The sequence below is a fragment of the Bombus bifarius genome, unplaced genomic scaffold (assembly GCF_011952205.1).
Source record: "Bombus bifarius isolate JDL3187 unplaced genomic scaffold, Bbif_JDL3187 scf7180000010269, whole genome shotgun sequence".
NCBI classification, from domain to species: Eukaryota; Metazoa; Arthropoda; class Insecta; order Hymenoptera; family Apidae; genus Bombus; species Bombus bifarius.
The window spans coordinates 8,668-27,031 of record NW_022885585.1 but is presented as its reverse complement, the minus strand read 5'-3'; the positions used below and the strand labels follow the sequence as shown (position 1 = coordinate 27,031).

General features: G+C 34.4%; 2 protein-coding genes and 1 non-coding gene across 4 annotated transcripts; 2 read left to right on the top strand and 1 right to left on the bottom strand.

Moving 5' to 3' along the window:
• Window positions 1-32: 32 nt before the first annotated feature.
• LOC117216272 lies at window positions 33-225 on the bottom strand. Its single transcript, XR_004489339.1, has one exon. It is a non-coding gene; the product is annotated as a U2 spliceosomal RNA (small nuclear RNA).
• A 10,259-nt stretch (window positions 226-10,484) lies between these two features.
• Window positions 10,485-10,772, top strand: LOC117216271. Its single transcript, XM_033462852.1, has one exon. It carries the CDS (start codon window positions 10,485-10,487, stop codon window positions 10,770-10,772), a length of 288 nt encoding a protein of 95 aa, XP_033318743.1.
• A 2,844-nt stretch (window positions 10,773-13,616) lies between these two features.
• Window positions 13,617-15,603, top strand: LOC117216269 (serine protease inhibitor 3-like). 2 transcript variants are annotated; one of them, XM_033462850.1, is made up of 2 exons: window positions 13,617-13,756; window positions 15,263-15,603. In XM_033462850.1, the coding sequence occupies exons 1-2, from the start codon at window positions 13,687-13,689 to the stop codon at window positions 15,439-15,441; spliced, it is 249 nt and encodes an 82-aa protein (XP_033318741.1). In that variant the 5' UTR covers window positions 13,617-13,686; the 3' UTR covers window positions 15,442-15,603. The 2 variants fall into 2 exon arrangements, with proteins under 2 accessions (XP_033318741.1, XP_033318742.1); XM_033462851.1 differs by having other exon boundaries at window positions 13,639-13,756; window positions 15,266-15,603.
• The last annotated feature ends 2,761 nt before the right edge of the window (window positions 15,604-18,364 follow it).

The window sequence follows — 18,364 nt, the reverse complement described above, 5'->3', positions numbered from 1 at the left end:
AAAAAGCCGTCTGTTATATGCTTATATATATGCATTATCGAGCCAATCCTAGCGGTACTGCAAAGCTAGGTCGACTCACGACAGAGGTGAAGCAAGCTCCTATCCCTCCGTCAGATTCCAAAAATCAGTTTAATATTCTGACTTCCCAATGGGAAGTGTATCAGATATTAAGCTGATAAGAACAGATACTACACTTTGATCTTAGCCATAAGGCCGAGAAGCGATAAAAATTTCAACTTTGTCTACGAATATAACATCTCTATCTCCTAAATTTCCCAGCGAGAATCGGCATCTTGAAAAAACCACCTAGCGGTGGTATCTTCAAATACTCTAGCCTGATCTCGCTATACTGACATTTAGCGACTTTCGGCGTACGGTCTATTCCGTCCGCGAAGCGTGATTTTCCGTCTTCTTATATACCATGAACAACATCGATCTTTTTGTGATGGCAAAATTACAAGAGTATCCCGAAGCTCAAGTTTGTAGATGATAAAATTCATTTTAATATTCGTTTGAATCTCATCCTATATTTTGCTCGCAGACTTTGGTAACAAAGCGTGCCTTTGTTCCTTCTTTCTCTTTTGTGTCTAATTTCGTAAAATATTAGCTCTCTAATGAAATTAACTATAGATAAGTCATTTAAGTCTCAGTCGTAGAACCGCGTCTCAGAAACTGCGAATCTGTCATCGTAGTGTAGTATCGTAAATATAATAATATTAGTTTATTAATAATAAATGGATTAGACAGAAAACAATGGTTACTTAACATGAAATAATCGTGACGACGTATTATAATTAATTTACAACTCTCTTCAACACAGATTCAACTCTCTCTCAACAACGCTAACAACACTATCTCGACGACGCAATCCGCACTCTCTGACTTCTCAACTCATACTGCCGTTAATTCGTTTATGTCTCTTAGTAACCCTTTGTCTTTTGTCTTATATCCTTTGTTTAAGCCCCGTCATGCACACGCTCAGTAACCGCTCGTTTACAATTCGCACGGCACCCCCCTAAGACCTTCGTCCGCGATACTATAGCAGAAATAGTCTAATCTTTTTTATATCAAATGTTGTCTGTGTCGTACATTTTCCATGTCCTGCACAAAGTTGTACAATTTATCATAAAATTTTCAAACGTGATTGCAGATTAAGATATAATACAGTACATAAAATTTTATCTGTTCCCGTAGGCAATTTGAACCCCGTAGTACTTTTCTTGATAACTGTACATCTTTCTTCTATATCGAAACAAATAAAGATAATAAAACTATAATACTTGATAAAGTGCAGCGTGAAATCTTTAAAAAAGTTAAAAATATATTCTGTATAAAAATAAAATATTTACACAAAATATTAGTACATTCGATTGAAATTGTTTGACTGTTAGTCACTTAATTAACTACAATATACATTAGGAATTATGCGAGTCCAAGAATATCACAAATGGAAAGACACATTATAGCATTTTACTTGGATTGCATTAGGTTAATTAACGTCCAATAAATGTTTCCAATTCTGACTATCCTTGGATCTGCAGAACACACAAGTGTAATTATAAATTTTGAGTAGTTAAAAAAAGTAGTAAGTAAATAATTTGAGCCAGATATATTAATATTTTCTGTCAGTATTTTATTTAAATGCATTAAATATTTATTTAAATATTTTTTACTTCTACATATTACACAGTGCACTTAATCATGCTGTGGTAAAAAATCGGCCTAAATATCTCCTTGCGCGAATATCTTGTTGCAAGAACGAAAAGAACCTCGTACAAGCCGCGTAGAACAAAACTCTGACACCTGACCACGTAACAATCCTGCGTAAACAAATCCTACTGAGAAGATTAAAAAGGAAACACCCAACAGACCTCACAAGAACATAACCTAACAAACACGATGATGGTACCCCGCTGGGGGTAGCAACCCACATGTTATATTAGTATACCGCTATAATATTTTACCAAATGTCCTACTGGACAATTTGTAAAATTCAAATAAATAAATAATAATAATAAAAAAATCCTACTAAGCGTTAAACCTGCTTAAAAAGCATGCGCAAATATGGAACTTTCGGGTAGAGAGTATTAATGTTTCCTCTAATCGTCTATCTTTATAAATAATTAATAAGCAGTAGTTCATATTAGCGACGTTTATGCAAATTTCATACACACATTGGTCCTCAAGTGCGCAGAACAAAATCATACACGCACCGCGAATGTTCTAAAAATCGTAATCCTTTTATGTTACTTTTTATGTTTTATGTTAAATGTTCAGTATGATCTTATCTGGTGCTTCAAAGAGTCGTACAATGGAGCCGCACATTTTACCGTTGTTTCGTGAAGTAAAACACTAACGCAGCGACGAAATTCCTTTATTTGAAATCTTTTGTTAATGAAAATTTCATTAACACATTGATGAGATTTTCCTGATTGAAATAGCACCAAACACGGTACTATTATATTGGTGCTATATAGATAAGAAAATTGTAGAGTTGGATAACATACGATTTGATACGATACGATGCGTTTCGCACAGTTATTGCCACTGGAATGCTGAGAATAATGGAAAAATGGCTGCTCTCGGCTATTGTCAATTATTTCGAATAACACTAACGTTCGTATGAAGTATAAACATGATCTCGGAATAAGGTCTTAGTTCCTCCCGTGATTAGAATGAATTCACTACTTGCTGTGTTAACAGCAGCCTCCTAAACTTTTGTTCTACGCCAATTAGGAACCGAGACAACTTCTTTTTAGGGAAAACACAATTTTGGAGGAAACAAAATTTTCTGTGTTAAAAGTTAGAAAAAACACGATATACAGAAGTCTAGTTGAAATAACAGAAAAACAAGTTTCGGTCATGCAGATCTTAATCGATGTAAATCCAAAAGAATTTTCCCAAATTTTATGACTATAACAGTCATTTTGTAACAGTCTTCTTAACTAGTGGAAAAGTCTTTTACCCACGAAATAGAAAGAGGAAGTAAAGGAAGATAAAATAAAAAAAGCGCAGAAGAGGAACAGTGGAAGTGAGAACGTATGAAAAACGTCGAAACTAACATCCCGTGTAGATCCCAAAAGATTGCCGGTTGAGATCGTTTTTCCTTGCAAAATAGTTACACTGATTCGTCTAATTCATTGCGCCTACCATCGGCTGAATAATTGGAACAATTTGGTAAATTATTTACCGACGCTCCTCCTGTTTCCCTGCCACGCTTCGTTTATCGTTTCTCCTATTTATACGGTATGCTTTTTTCAATTTACGATTTAGAAATATTCATAGGTTTCGCGGCTGGTCCCGTTACGAGCTTTTGTGACGTCAGCTGAGTGTTGTGCGATAATCCTCGCGCTTTTGGCGACGTCCGCTTGCGCGATAGAACTTCTGGCGCGTCTGGAACTCGACAGTTAGCGTGAAACATATACGGAATATTATAATACGTCGAGTATGTTTATAAATATTTATAATTATTCCATGGATTTTGGAAGTCTAACTAAATACGAAGGACTGTAATTGTAAAGGAATAAAATACCAAAACTTTGGGATCGACAAATTTAGAATCTTAATGCTTGGGATGCTAAAATTTAAAAGTCCAAAAGCATAAAATTCCAAAGCTTAAAATTTCGGAATCCAGAAACTAAAAATCGTAGAATTAATTAAATTTATTAAAGTAAATTTATTAAATAACTTACGAAATAACAAAAAACCCGTTGTTACAATATTGGATATAACAAATTATAAGCTACAAATAATATAGATATAATAGTTTAAGAAATAACAATAGAATGTAAACTGAATAGAAAGAAGGTTAGGAAATTAGTAGCTATGGATGACGTTATATACAGATAGCTTAAATGTATAAAAGAGCTACGAAAAACGGTCGGCAGCATCACAAAAGCGATTAGAGTTTGTATACGTGAACGATTGACACAATTATATATAGCTTTATGGCATAGAGCGTGCAATGAGTTGTAGGTCCTATCCTTGGAGAGAGCGACTTCCCGATTGAACGGAACATAACATTGCAACTGGTGTATAATATCGATCGGTTAATTGATAATTTTGTAAACAAATAGTACATCAGCTATCTATATCCCTGAACACATTTCAATGAATTTACGATTGTAATATCTATACTACAATTAGTTTATTATTGATTAAACAAGAAACGATGGTTGTTTAACGTGAACTAATCACAATAACGTATTATAATTAAGACAACTGGATAGTTAATTCGAAATTATTGAGACCATTTTGTAAGAGAGCAGCGTCATCAGCACAAATAACGGCGTTGTCATCTGCATAAAACAGGAATTTACTATACGTAAAGATAGATAATGAGGCATGACATTATTAATAAGGAGTAAATAAGAGTAAATAAACGTTCTTCTACACCAATGTTTCAATATATGAATGTTTTCTGCAATTATTATTTTTCTATATTTTTAAATTCTTAACGCTTTGCGTTCCAAGGACTTTTTTCGCTGGGACTGTCAATTCGAGACAATTTGCTGCATATTTAGTGTATTTCTTACAGCTAACATAAAAAGATTTCACATACAAATTAACATATAAAGTTATTATATTTTAATATTTTATGTATGTTTACTTCTCAAATGTTATCTTCAAATTAAGCACAGAAAATAAATTAAAAATATACAACGCGATCATAAAACTAATCTAGACGTACGGAATACCACTATGAGGAACAGCAGCAATGAGCCATATAACCAAAATAGAGACAATGCAAGCAAAAATTCTCAGAACAATAGTAAACGCCCCATGGTACGTTAGAAACGAGGACATTCGGAAAGACCTGGGAATACCAACGGTCGAGGAGGAGACTAACAGAAGTGCAAGAAGGTACAGAGAAAGAATAGCAACGCACCCGAACCGGCTGGCAGCGGAAGCGGTCGGCGCAACAAACATAAAAAGAAGACTAAAAAGGAAACACTCAACAGATCTCACAAAGGACATAACCTAACAAACACGATGATGGTACCCCGCTGGGGGTAGCCACCCACATGTTATATTAGTATACCGCTATAATATTTTACCAAATGTCCTACTGGACAAATTGTAAAAATTTAAATAAATAAATAATAAAAAAAACCGCTACGGTATCATCCAGTCACTCCAAACATCACCAAAGTCCAGAGTAACATCCAAAACATAATACGACCAAAGTCTTTCTCCCATCCCAATCGCGAACCTCATATAAATACTCCTCCCGAAATCACCCGGGCAGTCTGCGGTCAGCAATACTCAAAACCTACCCAAAACCTTGTCGTTGTGAATCTTCGAAAAGTTCATTGTATAAGTGTGTGAAAATAAAGAGCTCGATTACTACTACTACGAGAGACTACTTTAGATAAAAAAAATCCAGGCGCTTTCAGAGAAATGTACTTTTTAGAGAAATTAGACTACATCAATGGTTTTTTGCAAAAGTCATACATAATTTCAAATTTTGTACTGTCATTGAATTTTTTGCTCCTTAAAAGCAAATTATGGACACGAAAAAATATTACTTGGATTTGTTTAAAAAATTGCTTAAGAAAATAGAGATAAGGCTCCCTATTTTTGAAAGCCTGTCGACGAGTCGCAACTTCTATGAACTTGCATAGGAACTGGGCATAGCAACCCCTGACATTTATTTAGTGGTTGTGTGTCAGTTGCCGTCTTGCGGTTCATATGTTTTATGCTGAGCTCATATGCTGTATGATGCTGACTGTTAGTCAATCTCTCGACGCGTGGCAAGAACTGTGATAGTTACGTTTCGGTAAATTTAAGATCACGAATATTTTTCAAAGTTATATTGTGACGTAAACCGTGACATATACATTTTTAAAACGTTTGATTTTCGGTAAGCATTTTTTTCAATTATTTCTCCTCTTTTAAGTTAAACTCAACTCTAACTGAAACCGCAACGCAGAAAAAACGTATGGCGGTCATACAAATGAAATTCAATACATGTAACTAGTTGAGAATTTGAATTCGTTACTATTAAATTAATTTCGCCCCAAATGTTAAAATTTCGATAAAGTTCTTTTTTTTATTCATTTATTTAAATTTTACAATTTTTCCAGTAGAACATTTGGTAAAATATTATAGCGGTGTACTAATATAACATGTGGGTGGCTACCCCCAGCGGGGTACCATCATCGTGTTTGTTAGGTTATGTCCTTTGTGAGATCTGTTGGGTGTTTCCTTTTTAGTCTTCTTTTTATGTTTGTTGCGCCGACCGTTTCCGCTGCCAGCCGGTTCGGGTGCGTTGCTATTCTTTCTCTATACCATCTTGCACATCTGCTAATCTCCTCCTTGACCATTGGCATTCCCAGGTCTTTCCGAATGTCGAATCGTTTCTAACGTACCATGGCGCGTTTACTATCATTCTAAGAATTTTAGCTTGCATTGCCCCTATTTTGGTTATATGGCTCATTGCTGCTGTTCCCCATAGTAGTATTCCGTATGTCCAGATTGGTTTTATGATAATTTTATATATTTTTAGTTTCTTTTCTATACTTAGTTTGGATTTTCGGCGTGTTAGCCAATACATTTGTCTCCTTGCTATCTGTATTTTGTCTATTATTGCCTTAATATGCTGTTTCCATGTGAATCGTGTATCTAAGTGGAGTCCTAGGTATTTGACTTGCCTTGTTTGTATTATGTGTGTGCCGTTTAGTATAATGTTTGGTGGTATCTGTTTCCGCAGTGTTAATGTGATGTGTTTGCATTTATCCGGGTTTGCTTTAATTTGTTTAGCTTAAAGTCAATTTTCTATTTTTGTGATATGTCCTTGTAGTAATGTAACTGTTGTTGCAGGGTTAGTGTGCCTGACTAGTACAGCTGTGTCATCCGTGAATGTCAGTATTTTGCTATTGTTAGTCGTTGGTATGTTGGCCGTGTATAATGTGTATAGAATTGGTCCTAAGACGCTTCCTTGCGGAACCAGTGCCTTGATGTCTTTAACTTCGGAGTATGTGTCTTTGATTTTTACTACAAAGGTTCTGCTGCTTAAGTAAGATTTAATTACATGGTATATCTGCTCCGGGAACTGTTTTCTGATTGATTGAAGTAGGCTATTGTGGTTTATCTTGTCAAATGCTTTCTCGATGTCCATAAAGAGGGCTGTGGAGTGTTTGTTTCTGAATCCGAATTGGTGATCCGGTATTAGATGGTTCTTCTCTATTATTGGTTTTATCCGGTCGTAGATTATTTTCTCTAGTATCTTGGAGAACACCGGAAGTAGTGAGATTGGTCGGTAGGACTTGGTTTCGTGTGGGTCCTTGCCTGGTTTGGGTATCATTATGATTTGTGCCAGTTTCCAAGCTTAGTATTGCGTTTACTATTATTCTGATTTGTCTTATCGCTTTTGGCGGAAGGTTTTTCAAGATTTTGCCGTTAATTAGGTCGATTCCTGGTGCTTTGTTATTTTTTGTTTTCTCAATTATGTTTCTGATTTCTTGTGCTGTTGCTTTGGGTATGGCGTAGTGATTGTCAGTTGGTGTACTAGTAGTTAGCGCATCCTCGTCCGTATGACTATTGTGGTTGCTGTCGTTGATGTTATGTGGGGTGAATGTGTTGCATAGGTGGTTGGAGAATTCTTCAGCTTGCTCTTCGTTGCTTCTTGCCCATGTGTTGTCTGCTCTTTTGATTGCTGGTACCATTTTTATTGTCTTCTTCATTTTTTTTGTGGCTTTCCATAGGGAGTAGTTGTAGTTCTCGTGAGCAGATAGTGACTCGATGAACTTTGTGAACTCGCTGTTGTTCTGCTCTATTATTTTGTTTTTTATTTCTTTTGCGAGTTTGTTTACGTGTTTTCTGTTTTCTTTTGTTCTGTGTTTTTGCCATTTTGCTTTCGCTTTTCTTTTTTCTCTAATTTTTTTGAGGATGGAATTATTCTAATGGAATTATTTTTGTTTGTCTGTTGGTTGATTCTGGTATAATGGTAGCCCTTGCTGATTCTTGAATAGTTTCTGTAAATGTTGTTAGTGCTTGATCGATGTGTTCAGGTGTTTTCAATGGGATGTTGCAGTTGATTTTGCTCTCAATTATTTCTTTAAATGTTTGCCATTTGGTGGTTTTATTGCATAGCGTCTCTGAATTGCTGTAAAGTATTGGTTTTTTTCTGTATGTAATTATTATGGGTGTATGGTCGGAGATAAGCTCGAGGCTGGGTGCTATGTTTAGTTTATTTGCGTTTAGTCCCTTTGTAACTGCAAAGTCTAGCAGGTCAGGTATTTTGCTCAGGTCTGTCGGTCAGTATGTCGGTCTTCCTGTGGATGACATATTGAAGTTATTGTTTCTAATGTAGTTTTCCAAAGTTCTACCTCGTGGTGTAGTGATTCTTGATCCCCATAGTGTGTGCTTTGAGTTATAGTGTCCAGCTGCAATATACTTGTCACCTATGTGTCGAAAGTACTCTTCCCACATTTGCATTGTGATTTTGTGTCGCGGCGGTACTTATACTGCTGACAACTGCAGTTGGTTGCTGTTAGTCTGTACGGTAACGGTGGTTGCTTGTATATGTTCCTTACTAACTTGGCTGTGTAAGTGATGTTTAATGTCGTTTTTTATTACTACTGCAGTCCCTCCGTGTGCTTTTCCTGAGGTATGCTTGGTATCATATGTGGTGTAGTACGGTATTTTTATGTAACTTTTTATAGTGAAGTGTGTTTCTGAAACGAGTAGTATATCGATATTATTATTATACAGGAATTTTTCAGTTTCTAGGGCCCTTTGTTGTAGGCCGTTGGAGTTCCAGACTGCTATTTTAAGCATGTCCATTATTATTTCTTATTTTTTGCTCAGCATGTTTGTAAGTAGTTGTACCATAACTGTAATTTGTTCCGTTTGCTGTCTGAGGACTGCGTTTTGTTCGCTTATCATTTTTGTAAGTACTTCGGTGTTTTTGATTGATTGTTTTAGTAGTTCTTTGATTTCTGTAGCGTCTTCGGTGTTGTTGCTTTGTCTCTGATTGTTTATGGGCGTTGCTTGTCTAATGTTTTGGGTTGCTTGTGCGTAGCTTCGGTTTCCTTGGGGATCTGTGTTTCTGCTTATAGCTTTTATTTCCTTTTGTGCTTTCAATGTTACTTTGTTAGCCGTTGTACTTTGTTGTTGTTGGTAGTTATCGACTGATCTATTGCGAAGTGCTGGAAACAGTTTACGTTGAAGTTGTTTCCTGATTACACATCCTTTATAGCTGGCTGGGTGGTTTCCGTTACAATTATAACATCTAACTTGTTTTATTTTTCTTGCGTATGGGCAGTGTATTGTTAAGTGGTTTTTTGCACATTTAACACATGCCGGGCTTCTGTTACAATAATTTTTTGTGTGACCGTATTGTTGGCACCGCATGCATTGTGATATATCTTTTTTGTTTACTATTGTGTAATGTACTATTGTGTTTAGAATTTTTTTGATTTCATAAATTTCCTTGTTATTGATTCTGGGTTCCAGTTCTATTAAGAATAGTGGTAATGGTTGCTTCGTATCGTACTTTGTCATATTGTTTATTGTTCTTGTTTGATGGCCAATTTTTGCTAGTTCGTCACTTAATTTTTCTGTATTAATTTTTGGATGTAATCCTCTTATAACTATTTTGTAGCTTCTTTCCGTTTTCAGCTGGTACATGTGGTATATAGCATTTTTCCCCCTTAATTCTTTTATGACTTTCCTATAATTTTCTGGAGTGTTTGTTTGGATTTTTACCTATTCTAATTTTGTTTGTTTTATTGTGTAATTATCCTTTCCAACTATATTGTTTAGTTGATCAATAAGCGGGTCTATTATTTACGCCTCAACAAATATTGGTGATGGTTTTGTAATGTGTGTTGGTTAAGTTGTGGTATTGCCTGTTGCGTCATCGTCTAATTCTTCCGTTAGCGAGCTGAAGGAGTTTCTTAATGGTAATTCTTGCAGCCATCGCTGCCTTTCCATATCTAGATTACCTGTTATTTTTCGTTTTTTATTGTAGCTGGCCACCTTCCAGTTTTCATCCTGTTGAGTTGTTTCTTTATTGGTTTCCATATCAACTTCAATTGTAACTGAGCAGTCCTGTTCTTGATTTATTTGTTGACTTGTTTTTGATGTGTTTGTTGTTTTATTTATGTAGTATTGTTCGTCTTTGTTAATCATTTTTATCGGCGAGATTTGTTTTTTCATGGTAGGTTTGCTTGTAGTCTTCTTAATAGAAGACACGGGTTTTCACCATTTATCTATGCGCGTAGCCGTTCGTAACTTTCTCTTCCCTACTTGCCGCACTTTTCTGAAGCACTATTTTTCACGTCCGCTTAGCTTGGCTGCGCGGGCAGAACTGATTTCGATAAAGTGAGCAAGAACAGAGAAATGTTTCAACTATATACAAACTAATGAAATATGTAGTTTATTCTATCTTGCAGTAAATGTTTTTTGGTACGCGATTTTATTCATTTTTGTAACAGACAAAAGTTTATACACAGAAGTATGTTTTTTTAAGAACCGCTATGGCTAGCAGGGATAGAGATCATGGACTGAAATACTTAAGTGGAGCTGAAAAACTAAAACGGAAGAAACAGCGAGACGGTTATATTAAACAGCAAACAAACATTTTGAAGTATGTAATTGAAACTACTAGTCATTTAAGACAGCCAAACGAAGGTGAAGAACATACGATAATGAATCAGATCCCCCTGGAAGAGGAAAACCAAGAGTTAAATACACCTATGAAGGAAAATGAAGAAGACACCAATGAAACTGAATTGGACGAATTGGAAACTGAAGTGGCCAATTGACAGAACACAACAAACAGTCAATTTAATAGTTCAACATGGTCCTGTACAAGTTACTCAATTTAACTTCTCTAAGAACGAAAATAACAGGAGTTTTTCTGCAACATATTATATTTTACGAAAATACTGACGAATGGACAAAGGACAACACGAAGATGGCTAATTTATTTTAAATCTGAAGACAAGATTTACTGTTTCGCTTGTAAATTATTTTCCATTACTGATATTTCATTGGGGGCAGATGGATTTTGCGATTGATCCCATTTAACACAGCGAATCAAAATGCACGAACGATCTGCGGTACATTTAAGAGCTATAAACAAGTGGCTTCAAACTGAACAAAATTTTCGCACTGGCAATCTACTTGATAAAGAGTGCAAACAATTTTTAAGACTGGAAACGGCACGATACGAACAAGTTTTCCAAAGAATAACTGCTGTTATTTTATATTTGGCGCAACATAATTTAGCTTTCCGAGGAAGTTTCGATACTTTGTACACACCGCACAATGGTAATTTTTTGAGTTTAATACAATTAATTACAAAATTTGATTCTGTTCTAAATGATCATTTAAACAGAACAGCCATAAAAGGGCATCATTATTTATCGCATTCAATTCAAAACGAATTAATAAGTACAATGGCAAATAAAGTAAAAAAAGTAATTATCGATGCAATAAGGAGAGCAAAATATTATTCCATTTTATTGTATTGTACACCAGATGTGAGCCATTAAGAGCAATTATTGTTGTTCTTCGTTATGTCAACATAACATACGAGGAGGTTGAAATCAAGGAACATTTTATCAAACTTGAGATATTGAGTTGGCAACGAAGTGATTGCGGATTTTGTCATTAGGTGATATTGACAAAATGCGCAATCACTTAGTTGCCAATCCAATAGTTCACGATAGAATAGGAAGGGGACTATCTGAAACTATCATGCTCATTCTGGATCAGTTGGGAATAAAAATATCCGACTGTCGCGGACAAGGATGGCGTCAATATGAGGGGAATATCAAGGAGTACAAATATTGACACGTATATTACGTGTAAATCCTAAAGCGTTTTACGTACCATGCGGTAGTCACAACTTGAATTTGTTATTGGGAGATATAGCAAATTTATCAACCCAAGCACTACATTTTTTTGGTGTTTTACAAAAAATTTACACGATATTTGCAGCATCGATATCGCGTTGGGATGTTTTAAAAAAATACATTGAAAAAATTACACCTAAACCATTATCAGAAACTAGATGGAAATGCCGTTTTGATAGTGTAAAGGCTATTTGATTTTATGTTCGCCAATTTCGAAACGCTTTGATTGAAATTGACAACCACGAGTCTGACAATAAATTGAAAATTGAGATTTTTTCTATAGTGCGCAAGATAAATGAATTTGAATTTATTGCCAGTCTTATCATTTGGTACGAAATATTATCAAAAACTAACATCGTCAGCAAAGTATTGCAAAATCAAAAGATGCGAATCGATTTAGCCACGAAGCATCTGAAAGATCTTAACGTATTCTTTGCGTAATATAGAAATGAAGGATTTAGCAAAGCTATGATCGCAGCAAATGAAGTTGCAAAGGAAACGGACATAACACCACATTTCAAATCATGATACAGGGGCAAGAAATAGAAATTATTCGATTATGAAGGACAGGATGAATCATCGATGATCAACGATAAAGAATAATTCCGTGTCCATTACTTTTTCAAAATAATAGATAGTGCGTTAGTATCCTTTACAAGTAGATTCGAATTATATGCAAATCACCAAAATATTTTTGATTTTCTATACATGAATGAGATTGGAAATTTAGATGATGAATATTTATTAAGGTATTGTCAAGATCTTCACTTACGTTTGGAAGGAGATTTCGAGGGAACTGAAATGTTTGAAGAAATTAAGATGTTACAGCCAATAACGAAAACCAATTATTCGGCTTTAGATTCGATGAATTACATTGTAAAGAACAATCTCTCGGAAGCATATCCAAATTTATTAATCGCATTACAAATTATGTTAACGACGCCAGTAACCGTGGCTTCAGCGAAACGTAGTTTCTCGCGATTGAAACTAATAAAAAATTATCTGTGATCATCGATAAGCCAAGAGAGATTTTCATCTCTGGCTATTCTGTCAATAGAAAGTGAAGTAGCAAATTCAATCGATACTGATGTTATCAAAGATTTGACTTGGAAAAACGGCAAGAAAAATTATTTATTATTATTATTGGATTGTATTATTATTTAATATTCATCTTATAAAAAATTGAATGATATAAAATATGTTATATTTAGTGAAGTGATGATTTTGGAATATACCGTTATTTGTAAAACTTATTTACTTTATTACGAAACTTGTTATTGTAATAATTAACAAACTATGTATAATGCAAGGATATTTATTAATGTTAACAAAAAGGTTTGAAACTAATAAAGCTTTACTAATAATTTTAATCGAATGGTGCAAGGGAGCCTTGGATTTCATAATACGTGTGACCTGTTTCGATGGACTACGTTCTTCGTAAGGGACTACACACTTCGTAAGATCGTTAGAGAGCAAGTTATACATATAGGTACGTTGTCGCAAGAATTCTACGGAAAATTAATCTAGCTTGTCTGAAGAGACAGTTTTATCGACATATTAACGGTTCGACCTTTGATCTCCGATTACGAGGATCGGCAGTTACTGACTGGAGTCTTAAAAATCTTTCGTAACATATGCTGTTATTTACAAACATCTTTCAGAATGTTCATAAATAAATTTGGTGTTCAAAATAAACAGATTCCTAGAAAATGTGAAACATTCGAATGAGGTTGTAACAGAATCAGAGATTATAAACGTATATAAAGTGTGGCATCAATGGAATAGTTCGCAGAAAGACGTACAGTAACACGCGAGAAACATGTCTCTTAAAATCTTCACTTTTCTGTTCTTCTTACTCATCGTCGAGTCGTTTGGTGCTGCTGTTTATGGTAAGTTTTCTCTGCGATGTTTACAGTTTTCTAATTGCCATTTATTTTAATAATACAGTAGCGGACAAAAGTTTAAGACGAAATGGAATAAATAAATAATTGATTTACTTTTCATAAAAAATATAAATACAGTGTTCTACCTTGGGCATTAACTAATTAGACATTTGTTTGTACACTTATAAAAATAATTTCATTTTGATATTTTGCTCAGTAGCTAAGTTATAAAAAAGGAACGAAATCTGCATAATATTCCGTCGGTCAGAAGCCTAAGACTACACAAAAAATATTAACTTTTGGTAAGAAAATATACGCAATTTTTATTTAAATTTAATATTTTGTCCGATATCCGTTATTTCTTATCACTTCGGTACATTTTCTTGGCGTAGAATCTATTAATTTTTTACATTGATCTACCGTAATATTACTGCAAACTGTTTCAATTGTAGAGTAAAGTTCATTTAAATTTTTCGGTTTATAAGCTTGTACTGTCTTTTTTATAATGCTCCACAAATTCTCGATTAATTTAATGTCTGGTGATTGCGACGGCCACGGCAACACGATAATATTTTCTTCTTCGAAGCACTGTTTCATAACCCGAGCCATGTGCTTCGGATCATTATCATTTTGAAAAATAAAATCATCACTCATATTGTTGCGTGCGAAAGACAACATTGTGTTCTTGAGTATGTCCAGGTATTGAAAACGGTCCATAATTCCATTGATACGACATATCGGCAGATTTTGCCAATCTTCACTTGCCCAATGCTTATGAGCTCTAGCAAATGCAAGTCGTCTTTTTCGATTCCTAGAACTCAGCAGTGATTTCTTTTGGGGTTTTCGCCCACTTAAGTTAAAGTCTTCTAATCTTCTCCTAACTTCTTTAGTTCTAGCACTAATTTGTGTATCATTTTTATAGTTTATCTCCGCAGCAATATTATTTGCACTACGAAAACGATCTATTTTCGGCGTTGTTTTCCGTTTTTCGATTGATCGCGATACATGCCTGCCTTTAAAAATTTATACCAAGCATGCTTACAAGCCGTTTCTGACCTGTTCACTATATTTGCTATTTCGCAGCCTTACGATTTGTTCTCTTTCGTTTTCAAGTAAGTTCTTTGATTTACCCATAGTCTGTTCCTATCTAAATGGATTTTAAGCAATAAAAGAATACACTAAATAATGATTTTGACATTCCAGAATCAAAATGTTCAAAAACTGTACTCATATTCACGTTTTACACAGATCGTCTTAACCTAATGTCCACTGCTTACAAGTGCTAAGCGGTAACGAACTGTTGTAACTCCTACATTGTTTGTATTTAACAACTGACGGTCTGAGGTTACGAAGGTCAAACATACAGCTATGTTATTCCAAAGAGACAAACCGAATAGAAGAACAATATGCGTATAAGATGTTTATAATCCGATTTACAAATCATCTTCTTAAACTTTTGTCCGCTACTGTATATTATAATTTCTACTAATTACATTGACAAACTTTTTTCAGAAGCAAAACGAAATTGTATACCGGGTAAAAGTTACTTTGATGGATGCAATACTTGTTTTTGTCAAGGAAGTGGAGATATAATCTGTACCTTGAAATACTGTGAAATAATCGATCCCAAAACTGGTACTACGAAAATGGCAGAATACATACCCCCTCCGGACGATTTTTGGAGTAACTAACGATATTAATCATTTATAAGTACATTAACACTTGGTCAGTCGTTCAAGCTGTCGTGAGCAGCACAAATTAGAATATCATATGCTTTTCAACGAACTATTGTATATCTGATCAGTAACAAACAAGATATTTAAAAAGAATAAATTATTATCTCAAAAACTGAATTTATTATCTAACACTATTTTTCTTTGCCATTATCTCTTACATAAATATCATAGAATGCACTAACCTAAACAATACTTTTTCTCTTTCTTTTGTTTGCCATTGCCTAATTATATAATGAAACAAAACTACATTACTAGGATATTAAAAGAAATAAGGATATATATGTACATATACAGTATATGTCACGAAAGTATTCGGACAACTTCTAAAACAGAATAACTTTTTAAAAGTTGCACCAAACGGCTTGATTTTTTGTTGGGAAGTTTACTACTAGTAAACGTTATTTTAGTAACGTTAGTAGTAAACAATTTTTTTATTGGAGCTTGCAATAAAAATATAAGAGATACGTTTTGTAGATTTATATCGATTATATATTTACAAGTCGAAAATTTCATCAAAATGAGTTAACATTATCATGACTTGTAAGTTATAATTGTAACGGTAAAAAAATGACAATCCTTGATTTTCGCAGCTTATAACTGTAATAATAAATCTAAAAATCTTTACATCTTCCAATGTTTGTCGCTTGTTTCTACATAAACCGATTTAGATCAAATTTTCAGCGCAATAATTTCTAAATCATACACAAGATATGTAATGGTTGAGATTTTACGATATGTATGATTTATAAATAATTGCATCATCACCGAAATAAATCACAGGCAACACTGGAAAATACTTCGAGCGATCAGTTTCGTCTCTAACAGAAATAACTTCCGTCATTTGCCAATCAATCCGAAGGGACTCAGGCACTGCAGTACCAGGAGTAAATTAAATTCTACTTTTTAAACTACTTTGTCCAAATATAAATTCTGTGAGGTGTCTTGTTGCTTTTCAATTGCTCTCCTGGTCTTTATTTCTATATTCAACGTATTCATAGCAGAGCGATCCAAAATCAGGTAATAGCTGTCAATTTATAGAAAGTTGTTGTCAACGAATTTTGGAGTACGATATAGAAATATTTAATACATTAAAAATGAAAATTAGCAGGTGAAATAGAAAGAGAGCCTCAATGTTTGTAAGAAGGTAAGTAATTTCATAGTGATTCGACAATAACTGGCAGTTGTATGCAATTTTAAATAAAAAAAAATTTATTGTAATTAGATTTCCGGTAAGCACACTCTAAGATATCAGTTCTAAAGAAAAAGAAAAATTTAGTTACACGTGGAAAGAGAATGCGCAGGAACAAGAAATAATGGAGGTTCGCTTTCTTAGCGATCATCTTCTCCTTATTGTAACGCAAATTTAATCCTTTAGCAACAACTAAACCGCTCTGTGCTCTCGCTTAATTATACTTCCAGCAACAGTTCATAGATGGTGATAATATTTGGTAATTTTTGATTGCGGTAGTAGTAAGCATATGTGTTACGATGTTATGATTATGTTGTGCTATTTTGTTGTGTTATTATGTTGTGTAAAGACGCTTTGGCAAAGTTTCTATTACTCGACAACAGCACTAGGAGGCCAGGAGCTGCACAGAAAAAGAGAATAAACAGTGGCGAAGAAGTGGAGAAAGGTTGTGTGTCTTAGTCGCTCACTTTTAGTATCGCTTTGTGTCGTGCAGTTTTCTTAATAATTTCAGTATGAATAATGTTAATTTATCGATTTGTGAAATTAAACATTTGTGTAGTGGTAAGGAACGTTCATTGACAAATAACGAGACAAGAAGCAGAAAGCCGTGAAGAATTCAGGTATCGAGTATATAAACGAGTATGGCAAATGGAAACTTGTGTCGAAGAAGCAAGTCTCCATCAATGTTCGGGACTGTCATCAAAAAATTGGAAAGTTGGCTGTAACACTATTTCGATGAACATCATTCATGGATTGTGCAGAAGATTTTATAGATTAAAACCAGCAAACACTTTTCCTGATACAGTTCATAAACATACATGAACCAAAGAGTAGGGGACCTAAGAAATCTGAGGAGACACCAAGAATCCTTGCCAGTTACAACATTAATGATAAACCAGTGCCTTAAGACTTCTAATATTATTATAAAACATATTCGTGTCTTGCATAAGAAAATGAAAGGTGGGGAAGTAGCTTAGACGGATAGAAATTCATAAAGTTAGTTTCTACATATATCTGATCAGGTGTAGATACTATTATACATCACCTGCTACCTTAATCGCTACAGTGAGCAATGAATTTTTTTTACGTTTTTCTGTAAATTTTATTAAATACAGTAACGACCTTCTTCTAGATATCTATTCCTATATTATACAGTCTTGGAACACTTGGAGACAAACTTTAGCAGCATGTAGTACTCATCAAAACAAGGAAAAGAATTTTAATAAACGTGGACTCAAGAACCATTAGTTTCGGAGTTATGAAATGTTTAGTCTATAAAAGTATGTAGTGTGTATAGTAAACCATCTGCTAAGTTAAATGAGTTAATACAACGAATCGAAGATTGTTGCCGAAGAGTAAGAAAAATGTTTCGACGGGAAAGACCTTTCAACGAGTATGTGCTTCTATGAAAAAACGTGACAAAGGATGTGTTGAAACGAACATATGCTGTAAAAGTAATGTCTTATTGATAAAAAGATCTCATAACTCCGAAACTAATCGTTTGTGAACACATATTTACTAAGATCCTTTCGCTTGTTCTATATGTTTCTAAGGTTTGTCCCTAACGTTTTTGTACGCACTGCATGCATCAATAAACCTCTATAAATACTTCTTGTTATTCTGTACGTAGATACATATTTACGAAGCTCTTAATATGTCAAACGATTTCGGCCACTTGTGTTACCTAAC